The sequence below is a fragment of the Pleurodeles waltl genome, chromosome 2_2 (assembly GCF_031143425.1).
Source record: "Pleurodeles waltl isolate 20211129_DDA chromosome 2_2, aPleWal1.hap1.20221129, whole genome shotgun sequence".
Taxonomy (NCBI): domain Eukaryota; kingdom Metazoa; phylum Chordata; class Amphibia; order Caudata; family Salamandridae; genus Pleurodeles; species Pleurodeles waltl.
In genome coordinates, this window is record NC_090439.1 from 846,228,082 (window position 1) to 846,245,767 (window position 17,686).

Genomic DNA, 17,686 nt, shown 5'->3' on the forward strand with positions numbered 1-17,686 from the left:
TCTGGGTAACAGAACCTGGTCCGAGCCACACAAGTCACCCCATCTTGGATTCCCCTAGGTCTCTAGTTTTCAGAAATGCACAGGTTTGGTAGGTTTCCCTAGGTGCCGGCTGAGATACAGGCCAAAATCTACAGGTAGGCACTTTGCAAAAAAAACACCTCTGTTTTCTTTCAAAAATTTGGATGTGTCCACGTTGCGCTTTGGGGCATTTCCTGTCGCGGGCGCTAGGCCTACCCACACAAGTGAGGTATAATTTTTATTGGGAGACGTGGGGGAACGCTGGGTGGAAGGAAATTTGTGGCTCCTCTCAGATTCCAGAACTTTCTGCCACAGAAATGTGAGGAACATGTGTTTTTTTAGCCAAATTTTGAGGTTTGCAAAGGATTCTGGGTAACAGAACCTGGTCCGAGCCACACAAGTCACCCCATCTTGGATTCCCCTAGGTCTCTAGTTTTCAGAAATGCACAGGTTTGGTAGGTTTCCCTAGGTGCCGGCTGAGATACAGGCCAAAATCTACAGGTAGGCACTTTGCAAAAAAAAACACCTCTGTTTTCTTTCAAAAATTTGGATGTGTCCACGTTGCGCTTTGGGGCATTTCCTGTCGCAAGCGCTAGGCCTACCCACACAAGTGAGGTATCATATTTATCGGTAGACTTGGGGGAACGCTGGGTGGGAAAGAGATTCGTGGCTCCTCTCAGATTCCAGAACGTTCTGCCACAGAAATGTGAGGAACATGTGTTTTTTTTAAGCCAAATTTTGAGGTTTGCAAAGGATTCTGGGTAACAGAACCTGGTCCGAGCCACACAAGTCACCCCATCTTGGATTCCCCTAGGTCTCTAGTTTTCAGAAATGCACAGGTTTGGTAGGTTTCCCTAGGTGCCGGCTGAGATACAGGCCAAAATCTACAGGTAGGCACTTTGCAAAAAAAACACCTCTGTTTTCTTTCAAAAATTTGGATGTGTCCACGTTGCGCTTTGGGGCATTTCCTGTTGCGGGCGCTAGCCTACCCACACAAGTGAGGTATCATTTTTATTGGGAGACGTGGGGGAACGCTGGGTGGAAGGAAATTTGTGGCTCCTCTCAGATTCCAGAACTTTCTGCCACAGAAATGTGAGGAACATGTGTTTTTTTAGCCAAATTTTGAGGTTTGCAAAGGATTCTGGGTAACAGAACCTGGTCCGAGCCACACAAGTCACCCCATCTTGGATTTCCCTAGGTCTCTAGTTTTCAGAAATGCACAGGTTTGGTAGGTTTCCCTAGGTGCCGGCTGAGATACAGGCCAAAATCTACAGGTAGGCACTTTGCAAAAAAAACACCTCTGTTTTCTTTCAAAAATTTGGATGTGTCCACGTTGCGCTTTGGGGCATTTCCTGTTGCGGGCGCTAGGCCTACCCACACAAGTGAGGTATCATTTTTATTGGGAGACGTGGGGGAACGCTGGGTGGAAGGAAATTTGTGGCTCCTCTCAGATTCCAGAACTTTCTGCCACAGAAATGTGAGGAACATGTGTTTTTTTAGCCAAATTTTGAGGTTTGCAAAGGATTCTGGGTAACAGAACCTGGTCCGAGCCACACAAGTCACCCCATCTTGGATTTCCCTAGGTCTCTAGTTTTCAGAAATGCACAGGTTTGGTAGGTTTCCCTAGGTGCCGGCTGAGATACAGGCCAAAATCTACAGGTAGGCACTTTGCAAAAAAAACACCTCTGTTTTCTTTCAAAAATTTGGATGTGTCCACGTTGCGCTTTGGGGCATTTCCTGTCGCGGGCGCTAGGCCTACCCACACAAGTGAGGTATCATTTTTATTGGGAGACGTGGGGGAACGCTGGGTGGAAGGAAATTTGTGGCTCCTCTCAGATTCCAGAACTTTCTGCCACAGAAATGTGAGGAACATGTGTTTTTTTTTAGACAAATTTTGAGGTTTGCAAAGGATTCTGGGTAACAGAACCTGGTCCGAGCCACACAAGTCACCCCATCTTTGATTCCCGTAGGTCTCTAGTTTACAGAAATGCACAGGTTTAGTAGGTTTCCCTAGGTGGCGGCTGAGCTAGAGGCCAAAATCTACAGGTAGGCACTTTGCCAAAAACACCTCTGTTTTCTTTCAAAAATTTGGATGTGTCCACGTTGCGCTTTGGGGCGTTTCCTGTCGCGGGCGCTAGGCCTACCCACACAAGTGAGGTATCATTTTTATCGGGAGACTTGGGGGAATGCTGGGTGGAAGGAAATTTGTGGCTCCTCTCAGATTCCAGAACTTTCTGCCACAGAAATGTGAGGAACATGTGTTTTTTAGCCAAATTTTGAGGTTTGCAAAGGATTCTGGGTAACAGAACCTGGCCCGAGCCACAAATGTCACCCCATCTTGGATTCCCCTAGGTCTCTAGTTTTTGGAAATGCACAGGTTTGGTAGGTTTCCCTAGGTGCCGGCTGAGCTACAGGCCAAAATCTACAGGTAGGCACTTTGCAAAAAGAACCTCTGTTTTCTTTCAAAAATTTGGATGTGTCCACGTTGCGCTTTGGGGCGTTTCCTGTCGCGGGCACTAGGCCTACCCACACAAGTGAGGTATCATTTTTATCGGGAGACTTGGGGGAACGCTGGGTGGAAGGAAATATGTGGCTCCTCGCAGATTCCAGAACTTTCTGCCACAGAAATGTGAGGAACATGTGTTTTTTAGCCAAATGTTGAGGTTTGCAAAGGATTCTGGGTAACAGAACCTGGCCCGAGCCACACAAGTCACCCCATCTTGGATTCCCCTAGGTCTCTAGTTTTTAGAAATGCACAGGTTTGGTAGGTTTCCCTAGGTGCCGGCTGAGCTACAGGCCAAAATCTACAGGTAGGCACTTTGCAAAAAATACCTCTGTTTTCTTTCAAAAATTTGGATGGGTCCACGTTGCGCTTTGGGGTGTTTCCTGTCGCGGGCGCTAGGCCTACCCACACAAGTGAGGTATCATTTTTATCGGGAGACTTGGGGGAACGCTGGGTGGAAGGAAATTTGTGGCTCCTCTCAGATTCCAGAACTTTCTGCCATAGAAATGTGAGGAACATGTGTTTTTTAGCCAAATTTTGAGGTTTGCAAAGGATTCTGTGTAACAGAACCTGGTCCGAGCCACACAAGTCACCCCATCTTGGATTCCCCTAGGTCTCTAGTTTTCAGAAATGCACAGGTTTGGTAGGTTTCCCTAGGTGTCGGCTGAGCTAGAGGCCAAAATCTACAGGTAGGCACTTTGCTAAAAACAGCTCTGTTTTCTGTGATGTGTCCACGTTGTGTTTTGGGGCATATCCTGTCGCGGGCGCTAGGCCTACCCACACAAGTGAGGTATCATTTTTATCGGGAGACTTGGGGGAACATAGAATAGCAAAACAAGTGTTATTGCCCCTTGTCTTTCTCCACATTTTTCCCTTCCAAATGTAAGACAGTGTGTAAAAAAGACGTCTATTTGAGAAATGCCCTGTAATTCACATGCTAGTATGGGCCCCCCGGAATTCAGAGATGTGCAAATAACCACTGCTTCTCAACACCTTATCTTATGCCCATTTTGGAAATACAAAGGTTTTCTTGATAGCTATTTTTTACTCTTTATATTTCAGCAAATGAATTGCTGTATACCCGGCATAGAATGAAAACAGGGTGCAGGTCATTTATTGGCTCTGGGTACCTAGAGTTCTTGATGAACCTACAAGCCCTATATATCCCCGCAACCAGAAGAGTCCAGCAGACGTAACAGTATATTGCTTTCGAAAATCTGACATTGCAGGAAAAAGTTACAGAGTAAAACGTAGAGAAAAATTTATGTTTTTTTCACCTCAATTTCAATATTTTTCTTTCTCAGTTGTTATTTTCTGTAGGAAACCCTTTTAGGATCTACACAAATTACCCCTTGTTGAATTCAGAATTTTGTCTACTTTTCAGAAATGTTGCGGTTTCTGGGATCCAGCGTTGGTTTCATGCCCATTTCTGTCACTGACTGGAAGGAGGCTGAAAGCACAAACAATCGTAAAAATGGGGTATGTCCCAGTAAAATGCCAAAATTGTGTTGAAAAATTGGGTTTTCTGATTCAAGTCTGCCTGTTCCTGAAAGCTGGGAAGCTGGTGATTTTAGCACCGCAAACCCTTTGTTGATGCCCTTTTCAGGGGAAAAACCACAAGCCTTCTTCTGCAGCCCATTTTTCCAATTTTTTTAAAAAAAACGAAATCTTCACTGTTTTTTGGCTAATTTCTTGGCCTCCTTCTGGGGAACCCACAAAGTCTGGGTACCTCTAGAATCCCTAGGATGTTGGAAAAAAAGGACGCAAATTTGCCGTGGGTAGCTTATGTGAATAAAAAGTTATGAGGGCCTAAGCACGAACTGCTCCAAATAGCCAAAAAAAGGCTCGGCACAGGAGGGGGAAAAGGCCTGGCAGCGAAGGGGTTAACACAGGCAGACCAATGATAATACAGGATTAGCTATGGCGCTGGTAGAGGTGGCGGAGCAACAGAAATAACCAATGGCCCTTCTATTCCTTGACGCTGACAAGGCATTTGACAGAGGTGACTGGCATACCTGTCAAAAGTGCTTGATAATACCCATCTGAGCCCCAAAATAAGTGTTCATCTTAGCAAACTACAAACCTCTCACCATCCAATGTAAGATCAATGCAGACTACACCTCAGAAATGTCAGAAGCAAGAGGGACAAGGCAGGGGCTGCCCCTTGTCCCTACTGATTTTTGCTCTGGCTATGGAGCCTCTCATTTCCAAGACTTAGAATAATCCCAATTTTCATTGTATGCCAGTGGGGGACAGAGAACACGTTAGCTTTATTTACAGATTACATTCTCTGCTTCCTCACCTACCCCATGTTTTTGACTGATTCTGATAGTGACTGACCCTGACGGTGCCCTGGGCTCTGCTTAACAGGCCTGGGGCCAGTGATCTGAATAAAAGGTATCTGGTCAAATGGCACAAAGTTAAAGTTCTAATTGTCAATGACAGACCCTGTGAGTCCCTAGTAGATAAGAGGGCAAAGGGGATTTAAACTACCTAAAGGTCCCTAGTATGTACTAGAAGTGTAAAAGGCCAGTAAATTTCCTGCACTGGAGTGTGCACTGCTGTGTGCCTGCTGTCATTGTTAAAGGTAGCCCTGCCTTGCAGACTCTTTGAAATATATGCAATTTTGACTTTGAAATTAAAGGTACTTCCAAAGTAACAATCTACCTTATTGTTTACATATGGCACCCCCAAGGTCTCCCCTAGATGCCCCGGGGTAGGGTACCATGTAGCTATAAGCACGAATGTTATAAGATATGTTGTATATGCCCTAGTGGGGTAAAAACTGACCTTTCATTTCCCCCACCGTAGAAATTTGGTTCCCTAAGCTATAATGGAAATATTTCTCATAAGCCGAAATATTGCTAGGAAAAATATGAAAATGCTATGAAAGGATTCAAATGAATGGCAATGACAAATGCAACAATATGCAATTGTTGAATTTATCAAAACTTATACAGAAAATAAGTTATGAGACTTTCTTTACTGTAAGCCACATTCTAGCTTGCTAGTGGTCTCTCCTGATTGGTCAGCCCTAACGGCATTAGCCAGGCTGCTTTGATGAGGTGATAAGTGTCCTCCACTGAGCAGAGGTTATCTGATGTGGGAGGTAGGCAGATGGTGAAGCCAGGTCAAGAACGAGGCAGGGTGAATCAAGCTGAGGCTTTAAATGGATACCAGTCAGAAAGGTATGCAGCCAGGTCTGCCCTCTCACCCCTGTACCCCATAGATAGATGGTGGACTTAGGAAAGGAATTTTCAGATGTTCTGAGGGGGAGTTAATGGGAATGAGCTACATCAGGTGGTTGGTTTAGCCAGATCTTACTCCTCTGGACAAAAATCATTCATCTTGGAATTTTAAAGTGCAGTGCTTTGTGGGACAAGAAGATGCCACAGTTTAGAGGAAGTTTTCATACTTCTGGGTGGCACCCTGATGCTCATTGGACATGGATGCCCACCGTCTGTCCCCCAAGATGATTGAATAAACGTGGCTGATGGGCATTGGAATTCAGATATCATGCCTGAAAACACAAGAAGAAGGACTGCCCTGCTGAAACCCTAGTTTGCAACCCAGAGGCCTGCATACTTGAGCACTGTGCCTGCTCTACCTGTAACCACAGCACAAAGGACTTTGCCTTGCTACATAAAGGGCTTGGGAGTGGACTCCCTGAAGCAACAGGTTAAATGAGATTCCCTGCATCAACTTCCACAAAATTACCCAGCCTGGAATGCGTCCAGTGGACTTGCAAGGTTTTGCCCAGGTGAATTGTGGGAATTGTAGACCCAACTCCCCAAGGAGCAACTCAGAGATTCTGAAAGTAACTGTAAAAGCGTTACATTGTGGATGGCTGGAACTATTGACTGTGTCCCGGTCAAGTGCAACCTTCCCTTTGATCGCTATTTGCTTCCAGGCCCTAGTTTTACTTTTAATATTTAAAAATTCATATCTCTGGTTTCCTATACTGGATTTTGGTTCTTTTGGTGTAATGTTAAAGATACAAATATTTATTTTTATATATTGGTGTGGGATTTTTATTGTGTGTTGTTGTTAGACCTGACAGCCTTAGGGTGGTCACCCCCAACTTTTTGCCTGTCTCCCTCCACTTTTTAGATACTGTTTTTGCTGGTTTTAGGACTCTGCGCACTTTACCACTGCTAACCAGTGCTAAAGTGCTTATGCTCTCTCCCTTTAAACATGATAACATTGGATCATACCCAATTGGACCATTTAATTTACTTATAAGTCCCTAGTAGAGTGCACTATATGTGCCCAGGGCCTGTAGATTAAATGCCACTAGTGGGCCTGCAGCACTGATTGTGCCATCCAGGTAAGTAGCTCCTTAACCTTGTCACAGGACCGCCATTGCAAGGCCTGTGTGTGCAGTTTCACTGCCACATTCGACTTGGCATTTAAAAGTACTTGCCAAGCTGAAAACTCCCCCTTTTCTACATATGTCACCCCTCAGGTACCCCCTAGGTAACCCATTGGGCAGGGTGCTGTGTAGGTAAAAGGCAAGACATGTACCTGTGTAGTTTACATGTCCTAGTAGTGTAAAACTCTTAAATTTGTTTTACACTGCTATGAGGCCTGCTTCCTTCATAGGCTAACATTGGGGCTACCCTCATATACTGTTTGAGTGGTAGCTGCTGATCTTGAACGAGTAGGAAGGTCATATTTAGTATGGCCAGAATGGTGATAAAAAAATCCTGCTGACTGGTGAAGTTGGATTTAATATTACTATTTTAGAAATGCCACTTTTAGAAAGTGAGCATTTCTCAGCACTTAAATCCTTCCATGCCTTACAATCCACGTCTGGCTGGGTTTAGTTGACAGCTCCCTTGTGCATTCACTCACACACCACAACCACAGGATACTCCGCCTCACTTGCATACATCTGCATTTTGAATGGGTCTTCCTGGGCTGGGAGGGTGGAGGGCCTGACACTTACATGTCAAAGGACAGTAGCCTGCCCTCACACAAAGGACTGCCACACCCCCTACTGGGACCCTGGAAGACAAGATTGAACTGAAAGGGGACCTTGTGCACTTCTGAGCCACTCTTTGAAGTCTCCCCCACTTCAAAGGCACATTTGGGTATTTAAACAGGGCCTCTGCCCCTACCAACTCAGACACTTCCTAGAGAAAAGAACCTGAAGCAGAACCTGCATCTTGCTAAGAAGACCTACCTGGCTGCCCAGAGAACTCACCTGACTGTTTTCTGTGAAGGACTGCTGCCTTGCTGTTGCCCTGCTGCCTTGCTGCTCTCTGGCTGTGGTGAGAAGTACTCTCCAAGGGCTTGGATAGAGCTTGCCTCCTGTTCCCTGAAGTCTGAGGTCCAAAGATACTTCATCTCTTCAAGAAGGACTCCTTGTGCAGCGAAAATCGATGTACAGCCTGCACCGCGGGGAAAAACTCACCACACGCCAAACCGGAACAACGCAGCTCGACTTCGTAATGAGAAGATCAATACAGCGCCAGCGTAGTGACCGGAAATTCAATGCGCAGCCGAGCCGGAACGCAGCCCGACTTCCAGAGAGGAATCAACGCAGCACCTGCTGTGCGGTAGAAATTTCTACGCAGCACCCACTGGATCGATGCAGCCTCTGTCGCTTCATCCTGTCAACGCCGGAAATCCACTCATCGTCCCCGGGTGTCCGAAAAACCCGCAACCCAAAGAGGATCCACGACCGAGTGCCGGAAATCGACGCACAGCCATCCCTGTGTGAAAACTAAACAACGCATTGCTGTGTGCACCCGAGAAATTGACGCACACCTCCTTGTTTTCCAAGCATCTCCTCCTTTGCGGAGATTTTGAACGCGAACCAGGTACTTTGTGCTTGAAAGAGACATTTATTGCTTTTAAAAGATTAAAGACACTTTATTTCACCTATACAGTGATATCTCAACATATACTTGTTGCATTTTAATCTTTTTGACCTGCATCTTATCAGATAAATATTATATTTTTTTCTAAACACTGTGTGGTGTATTTTTATGGTGCTATACTGTGTTATTGCATGATTTATTGCATAAATACTTTACATATTGCCTTCTAAGTTAAGCCTGACTGCTCAGTGCCAAGCTACCAGAGGGTGGGTACAGGATAATTTGGACTGTGTGTGACTTACCCTGACTAGAGTGAGGGTCCTTGCTTGGACAGGGAGTAACCTGACTGCTAACCAAAGACTCAATTTCTTACAGTTGTGTCTTACTTATTTACTGTATTTAAAAGCTTTACATACCTGTCTCCTGAGTTAAGCCTGACTGCTCATTGCCAAGCTACCAGGGGTTGAGACGGGGCTACTTTGTGGGACCTTGACTGGGAACAACCCTGTGTTGGGGGTATATTCCTAGTGGTATGTGTGTACTTACCCCTATCAATACCCAGCCTCTGACACATCTACACTACTTTATCTTTTTGGCAGTCACTACATAGCAAACTGACATACCCGTCCTTCCCATTCCTGCTCACCCCTTTAACGAATAACCCAGAATTTCCACCAGGACAGTCGGACCCCATTGTTCTCCGGTGGAATGGAGGCCAGCCACCATGCTTAAGGGAGTTTTGGGAGGAGTTTGTTGAGACTTTGCTCTGACCTAGGCAAGATGCATATAGGCTTACAAAAGACCAGCAATGGGTGGGGAGAACCTTGCCAGAAGAGTGGTGCTGCAGATGAAGAAACACAAGTTTAATCTTTGTTCTCTAACAATGTCAGATACACGGGTATCTCCTGGCTCCATCACTACATTATAGATCTCAGTCCTCCTGTGGAACACACGTGTCCCAGTGGGATATCTGAAGATACATGGAAGCCTTTTTGGTTGAGGGCTGCCAAATCCTCCATTTACCTGCATTATAAAGAAAATGCCTACAAATTGTCACTATGACTGCATAAGATGCTTGGCAGCTCTGCTGTGTGTTGGAAAGGCTGCCGTGACAGGGGCACTTTCTTCCACATGTGGTGGTCATGTCAAAAGTGTAGTCTTTTTAGGAGGTACTTCTTCATACAATAAGAGACATCACAGTTACCACATTGCCTCGCAACCCGCTACTTATCTTACTAGGAATCCCTGGAGACCAAAGTCTAGACCCCATGTCTACACCAATGGGGATGCTGTTCTCTCACTTCCTTTCAGCTATACAGGCGTGCGTAGCCCAAATGTGTAAGTAACCCCAGGCACTAGCACTCAAACTGTGATGAAGCAAAGGGTGGTCGGTTTTCGCAATGGAATAACTCTGAGCCCTAGTCCATGACTGGGATGCCTAATTACACAAAACCTGTGAATGGGCAATGAATCTGCACTAATCTGCCATCCAATAAATGCCTCATACCCTTCCACAAGAATTTTAAGAGTCCTAAAACACACCTACTGAATAGGCAAAAGGCACTTCAATGTCATGCTAGCTGGACGTGAATCTATTCCTACCTACTCTGATTCTTACTTGTTATTAAATAGCTTTAATCTAATAGATCTAATGAAACACATAGCACATTTGTTCTTTAGCTATTGTTATAAAATAATAACGTTCTTGTGCTACTTCACTTGGCATGCCTTTTTTGTTCCTGTTTTTATTTTACATTATATAGTGTCTGTCCTGGTTGGCAGACCCCTCTACATACATTACAAATAAAATATTTAAGAGATATTTCTTTTTTAACTCAAAAAGTTCAGAATAGACTTTTGAGTTTATTGCATGCATTTACTATGTCACACTGGTCCCTCGTACCAGACTTACTACCACATCCACGAGAGAGCTGTATGTGCTCGACCAAGCTGATTTCGGAGAATCAGGTGTATAACTGAAGGGATTAGGTGATCCATCTGGAGCGTGTGAATACCAAGGAATGTTCATTATTCGTTCAAATTAAATCTAGTAACCGGAGGTAATTATTCAGTCAGAGACCTCTGAGCTGGCTTCATTTCTCAGTGCACTGCATGCTTTCCTCTCCACCCCAGTTATTCACTGTTTTATAAGATTATCCATACAAAAGTAACAAGCACATAATGCAATAAAGGAAGGCTTTTAAACCCCCATTTTTCCCTTTCAACCTTGTCAGAAACTAGCATTTCACCTTTCTTCCAGTGCTGCCAAAAAATGGAAAAGGCAGTTAGCCAACCACTAGAACAGTTTATCAACTCTCGTTCCATCCTTTCCCATATACAATTTTGGTTGAAACCATAGCAAGTCCAATCCTATCTGGAAGTTTTGGTGCAGCATAAATATAGAAAATTGGTTTTGAGTATCACTGGAGTGCGAGTACATTTAAAGCAATTAACATTAATTGCCACCACAATAGTGAATAAAGTTGATCTTCTTTTTCTGACATTGTGATTGTTTAATATTTATAATTAATTTTCAAATGCATATTATATTTTACAGGAGGACTTGAAAGTGACCTTGTCAGCAAAAAATCGAGAAGCAAAACAAATGGCACAGCTCGAGAGAACACGACAGCGGAATCCATCGAATCGACAAGTTATAGTATCCTTACAATTTAGTTTTCCTTATGTACTTCTGTTATCACAAGTCTGCAACCAACTTTGAAGAACTATTATTTACGATTTGAAACAAAGATCATCATGCTTGACATTGTTGTACACTTTTGGAGTGATGACCGAGTATGACTCAAAAGTTTGGTATATTTACATCTACAACAAAACATTAGTGTCCAAATCACTGAGGTGAGAGCGTCATTGAATGTGTTATTTGGTATAAGTGCACTAAAGTACACAAATCCCAGAATTGTTTTTGAAGGTAAACCCATTGGCCGGATTTGTAGCTATATTACACCAAAGCATCTGTGAGCCCTGTGTATGACAAACTTCTCAGTACGCTTTTAGAAGTGAATTACATATTATTGATGCTATTCCTCAAGAAGGTAGCTGTGAGTAGTTTAAAATGAAGCACCTTAGTAGTTATGAAATGTTACCTGTGTTAAAAGTGGAGACATATTCTCCAAGATTCATATACTATATTCTCGTTTTGCTAAGATATTCATTTTATATATTATTATTATATTAATAAATGATGTACAATATGGAGCCCATAACTATTGCCAGGTCCTTGGATTACACTAAATGGAAGTAAACAGTTTAGGAAATTAAGAAGGACTGAAGTTGGCCTAAAATGAACATTTAGTACCTGTTACAAACATCCCAGTGTAGGGCATAATGAGGCATACCTCTCCATAATGGCATTTCTGAGAAGGAGAGTTTATGGTGTTTCGGTGACCAGTATGCAAGGTGCTCATATCCATTGTAGTCAGAAAATGTAGCAAAGTCACACTAAAATAAGGTTAGCTGCTTTTAACTATTGTAGTACACCATATAACTGTATGAAGAAGTTGAAGAATGCACCTGTATTTCTTACAACACTGTGAAGTCTTTGCTTTGTGTTATGCTTAGTGTATAAGGTTTACACCCTCAGAGAATGACTTCACTAGACCTGCATAATGAGCCTGATTGGAGTTCACAGACGTGTTTGACAAATTTCAAGAGCTCTGTCTGTTGAAGCAACGTAGTGTTTAACAATGAGGATGGGACTTTTATGTGACATTTTTCCAGAAGTAGGTGTGGTCCATTGACCTAACTACATTTGTGATTCTCGATCTCAGAGTCCTTAGCTCCTAAGTCTAACTTGAGGATGTGAGAAAACAATATGTTGCCACCAGATTGCCTCCTACTTTAAAAAAAATGCCTGATAAAAGTCCCACTATTATTGTTAAACAGTACAGCAGCCTCTAATCACAGAAAGTTCTCTACAAATGGAGTTTGTAATTAGCACTGAGTACATCTTAACATTATCATGATACTTATTGACCACTGTACAAGGAGGAGGAGTGAGTAAGCGAGATACGAAGACTTCTGAAGCTTGCTGCACTGAAAGGGATCAGCGGCTTGAAACAACATCTCAAATTGATGTCTAGTGATGATTTAGCGGCTCTTGGGCACTTGCCCGCAGGGTCAGACTTGGATACTTGGCCATTGTGGCCTACGCTCTCTGGCTGATCCTGAACTGCCTGGGTGGTCCTGTAGAAAACAAATACTCTAAGTAACTTCCAGGTTCAATGTTTATTGAGAGCAAGCGGTACAACCTCTCATGTTCTCCTCTCTCCTGTCTCGAACTGCCCACAGCTCGCATTCCATCCCCGAATCAACCCACCTCGTTGCTATGTTGCTATGGAATGCATAGCGTACATAGCCCAGATACTACAGGTCTGGTTCATTCAGAAGGGGCCAGAAAGTGCTTCCACAGGTCGGGCACAATAGAAGCAGCATCAAGGGACGCTTGGGCACCTGGAGCCCTTTAGCAGGAGGTGTGCCTATTGTTGCATGTTGTGCCATCGACCTAGGCATGTGAGCTATCAGGACCAGCATGAGCTCTCTGGAGCCCCCAGGAAGTGTGCAGTAAGCAGCAGTGGCATGGTAGGGTGTTTGCCTAATTGCACCACACAGGGTTGAGCCCAGCTACACAGAAGCAGCCCTGCCAGGTTGGGATGCAGCTTGTGCAGCTGGTGTTTGTGCCCCTGACCCCCTGCCCCACCTTCCTTTGCCCCAGCATTGCCAGCCCTCCCCTCTCTTTAAAACTTTTTCCTCATACAAACTTTAAGGGAGCTCATAAGGGAAAGCTCGCCACTTCCCCGACTGTGAAACAAAACCTCCCGGTTACGTGCTTTGGCAGCCGACTCATTCCTGATATATCATGTGAAACAGTTATAAGCTGACAATACCTATTTCTGTTAATATGCAATTGTGTGGGGAAATAAGCCAGTATGACCCCATAAACAACTGCCAGTTCTCTTTTGTCCCAGATGAGAAAACTGAAGGAGCCAAAATTTTCCTGCCGCAACACCCATTACATCAGCTCTTACAACCAACTTAAATCAAGGAACGCGTCATAGACAACTGAAAGATACTGCATAAAGGCTTCATATCCAAGATGGCAGTGGCCAAGAGGAAGGCACAGAGTGGAAAACCCCGACAATGCCAAACAGGAGAAGGGAATAAACCACTCGGACAGCAAGACCTAGCGGGGAAGTCCCACAATGTGTCTTAAGAAATTGGGTGAACACTCAAGGAGAACAAACATATGCAGTAGACAAGCGCTTGGCAACATCACAGCATACTTCCCGAAAAAGTAAAGAGGAAGTTCATCCTATGAAAGTCTAGAACCTGTGGCAAGTCCATTGATCCTGTGTTACTTTGAAGCAGAACGCTCAACTGGGGTTGAAAAGCTGAATAAAGGAGGGTGCACTCTCTTATGCCCGAAGCTGGGGGATAGAAGTTCAACAATAGAACTATCATCAACTATACTCAATCTACCAGCATCAGAAAACATGGAATATGTGGAAAATGAAGGAGTAAATAGTCAAAGGACTTACTCTCCCTACAAACAAGATCGTTTTAGAGAGACAACCATTGCTTGGATCCATAATGTGGGAGGCTGCGATGTAGAGGAGGGCCAGCCGCCCTTTGAAACAGGTCAACCTAAACTATCTACCTCAAGCAGCTTGCCCCAAAACCTGGAATTCTATTGTAGGCACCATATTAGAAAAGGAAGTATCAACAAACCCAGAAATAATAGGGCCTTCATAGAAGAACTCTAGCTATTCACTGTTGGTCCTCTCCCTCACCCAGGACAAGCTACTATCAGCTCCTCATTGATGGCTGCCACAAACACTTTGTCAGGGCAGTCCCATAAACTAGAAGAGAGAAACCTTACAAAAAAGGCCAAAGAAATTGATGAGATTGATTAAAAAGTTGGCCACAAAAGGCTGTCTTTGCCAATGGATAGTTAAAAAATTGTCCATGTTACCCACTATCCTCTTACACTGGTCGCCGATCTGAAAAAATAGAACCGCCCAAGTACACAAAGTGTTGGGGAAGCAGAAGGTGAAAGGAATCAGCATGGTGCATATGCAGCAACAACAGGCAAAAATACAAAAGGACAGTCACACAGAGAACGAGGAAGAGGCAATGGTTCAGAATGCATACTCCAGCATAGGCAACCCCTTAATAAAGAACATCAATGACCAACTTGGGGCGCAATTGCGAGGCTGTGACAACAAAGGACAAGGGGAAAGACAGCAGAAAGTCACACCGCTATCACAGAGAGAAAAAAAGCTTTAAGAAATGCCAGAAGAACCAGCCAAAGTAAAAAGGCGGACCAAAAGGCAAAAAGGAACTGTCAGTGGTAAAAAGTCCTTCATCAATTAAAAACATTTAGACAAAGATTATATATCCAATCTTTCTAACAAATAGGGCATGCAATATGGCTCAGCAGGTTAGTGAGGGTGTACCCCCATGACCTCAAATAGGGTCACATAAGCACAGGCTGTACAAGAAGTCAGAGAAAGCAATAATTCAACTACATGTTCAGAGACTCCAGACTTCTCCCCTCCAAGCGGACCCAGCCTACAACTATGCAGGTCTAAGAGGGCAAGCTAAGTCAAGGGAACCAGGAAGCCCCCCATTTCTTCAGAAGATCCCAAGCCACAAATACAAAGTAAATGTCCAACACCTGGCTTTTCAGTTCATGAGTTGCTGGCAGACAAATCACATTTATCCAGAAATGGGCAAGTATGGGAATTACTACTTGGGGCTGGTGCTAACCCAATGGTCTATGGTGCAAAAGCTAGGCGCCACCCACAGAGGCAAGCAAGGCATTCAAAACTGGTGAGTCATCCGAGGCTCTCAAATGGTTCATAACTGAAAGGATTGAAAATTACAGGCTCTCGTCAAATTAGGGGTGGGGCAGAACAACCCAACACTGAGACAAACCCACCACTTGTAAAACAAGGCCAGTGTATGGCCATGCCCTTGATGCAGCCACATCGTGGGCCCTCACCAGACACCTTAATAGACCGCTTTCAGCCTGGAGCAATGGACACCAGTTGTTGCGCAATGACACAGAAGCCAAAACTTGGATGATGGAGGGTAGACCACATAAAACAATACTCACTCCACAGTATGAATCCTGGGGGAATTCAGATGTCCTTAATTGATCTAACACACTCAAACTTCTTCAGCACATCCCTTCACTATCCTCCATCAATAGTGAAGATATAATGAGCGTCCAGTTTGACTCCATAGGCCCAGAAAAAGTGACGGAGCTCATAATCATAACCTTGATAAATACAGCCCTATCAAAAAGGGTATGTTAGACCTGGCATCCTCAGGGTGGTCTTACACCAGACTTTTTGCCTTTACCTCCTGTTTTGATGCTTATCTTTTTGTTGGCCTTGGGACTCTGAGCACTTCCTTACTGCTAATCAGTGCTAAAGTGCATGTGCTTCTCCTTTAATACATCGTAACATTGGTGTATCCACGATTGTCATATTTAACTTGCCTGGAAGTCCTTTGTAGAGTGGAATACCGCATACCAAGGACCTGTAAATTAAATGCTATTAATGTGCTTTCAGCACTGATTGTTCCACCCATTTAAGTAGTCCTGAAAACATGTCTCAGGCCTTCCACCACAGAGCCTGCATGTGTAGTCTCACTGCCACCCGGAGTTGGCATCTAAATATTCTTGCCAAGCCCAGAACTCCCCTTTTTCTTAAATATAAGTTACCCCCGAGGTAGGCCCCGGTTAGCCCGTAGGGCAGTGTGCCATGTAAGCAAAAGCTAAGACATGTACCTTTTTTAGTTTTTTATGTCCTAGTAATGAAAAAATCCCAAAGTCATTTTTCCTTACTGTGAGGCCTGGCCCTCTCATAGTCCAGCATTGGGAATTCTTTATAAAATCTTTAAGCAGTAGTCTCTGATCTGAGAGGAGTTGCTGCATCATGTTTAGAACCATTAGAATGGTAATAATAAATGCTCTATACTGGTCAGATTTATTTTTACTCATTTAAAAATGCCACTTTAAATAAGATGGGCATTTCTCTGCACTTTCTGCCCTGTGTGCCTACAGACTATCTCCAATACACGTCTGGCTTGGGCTAGGTGACATCTACACTTGTGCGTTCCCTTCAGACACCCACAACACTGGCTACTCAGCCAGATCTTCATTCATCTGCATACAGGTGGGTCTCCCTGGCGTGAAAGTTGGGAAAGGATCACACCTATATATCAAAGGGTAGACTAGTTCACGCAAAGGAGCTGATTACCTCCCACTGGCTGTCTGGAGCCGGGACTGACCTGAAAGCGGGAACTGTGCACTTCACAAGAATTCTTTTATGGTCACCCCCCACATCGAAGGCACTTCCTTGTATACCACTCTGTAGCACACTTCTGGATTAGATGAAACTCTGCTGGAGTAAAGACTGCTTTGCTGCCAGGATAGCCACCCTGCCAAGACTGACTGGTCCCAGGACTTACTGCCCTGTCTGGTTGTGCTGCCCTGCTGCCTGCTGATCTCTGCCCTGCCAAGAACACCCCAGAGTGACTCCAAGGGCTTGCTGGCTTGCCCCTCTTCTCCATGAGGTTTCAGGGACATCAAAGTCCTTGCTAGTTACTTCTGATTAATCAACAAGAGATTGCCCTGAAAGGATCACTGCTTCTGCACCTCTGGGATCCAGTTCGTGTGGAGGGTCTCAACGCGTTCTGTTCTGAGCACTGCCTTATGATTCCGCTTCAGCGTGAGCATAGAACTACCTTTCCCAGTTTCAGTGAGTGTGCAGCACTGTGGAACCTTGCAGCACTGCCTATCATCCCTGGCTCTGTTGCTCCGCTGTACCGCCCCGGACCAGGTGAAGCACTTCTGAACTGTGTGACACCTCCCCTCATCTTCCATGCGCGGCCGTGCTTTTGTCCTGATTGACATTGCTCTCCACCCTGCAAGTGCAGGGACCATAGTCTCAGCGCTGATGCTGCAGGGGAAGCCGTCCCCCAGGAGCTGAGGAGTTACTAGGCAATGCTGCATCCCAGCGACGTCATCCTCATACAGCAGGAGTGGTATCTGCAACCCCACCCACAAGCCCGTGGGACCCTGACGCATTTGTCAGTAAGAACATTACCTTGTTTCCCCTGTAGGAAAGACATGCTATTCTACAAACACTGTGATTCTTGGTGAAATTGACCTAGTGACTTTGAACCCCTTATCTCCTGATCCAGTGATTAGATCTGTATCATTTTTGTCCTGTTTTAACCAGATAAATAGTCTCTATTTTTCTAACTCAGTGTGGACTCTTTTTTGTCCTCTCTTCATTGGGTTACTGTA

The 17,686-nt window shown here is 44.5% G+C and overlaps 1 protein-coding gene across 1 annotated transcript in view; it reads left to right on the forward strand.

The window, feature by feature from the left end:
• CIBAR1 (CBY1 interacting BAR domain containing 1) overlaps nt 1-17,686 on the forward strand; it is a 306,725-nt gene that overhangs the window by 79,795 nt on the left and 209,244 nt on the right. The window contains exon 4 of the mRNA XM_069220467.1: nt 10,904-11,005. Coding sequence (XP_069076568.1) covers nt 10,904-11,005 — 102 coding nt within the window. The remainder of the gene's footprint in view (nt 1-10,903; nt 11,006-17,686) is intronic.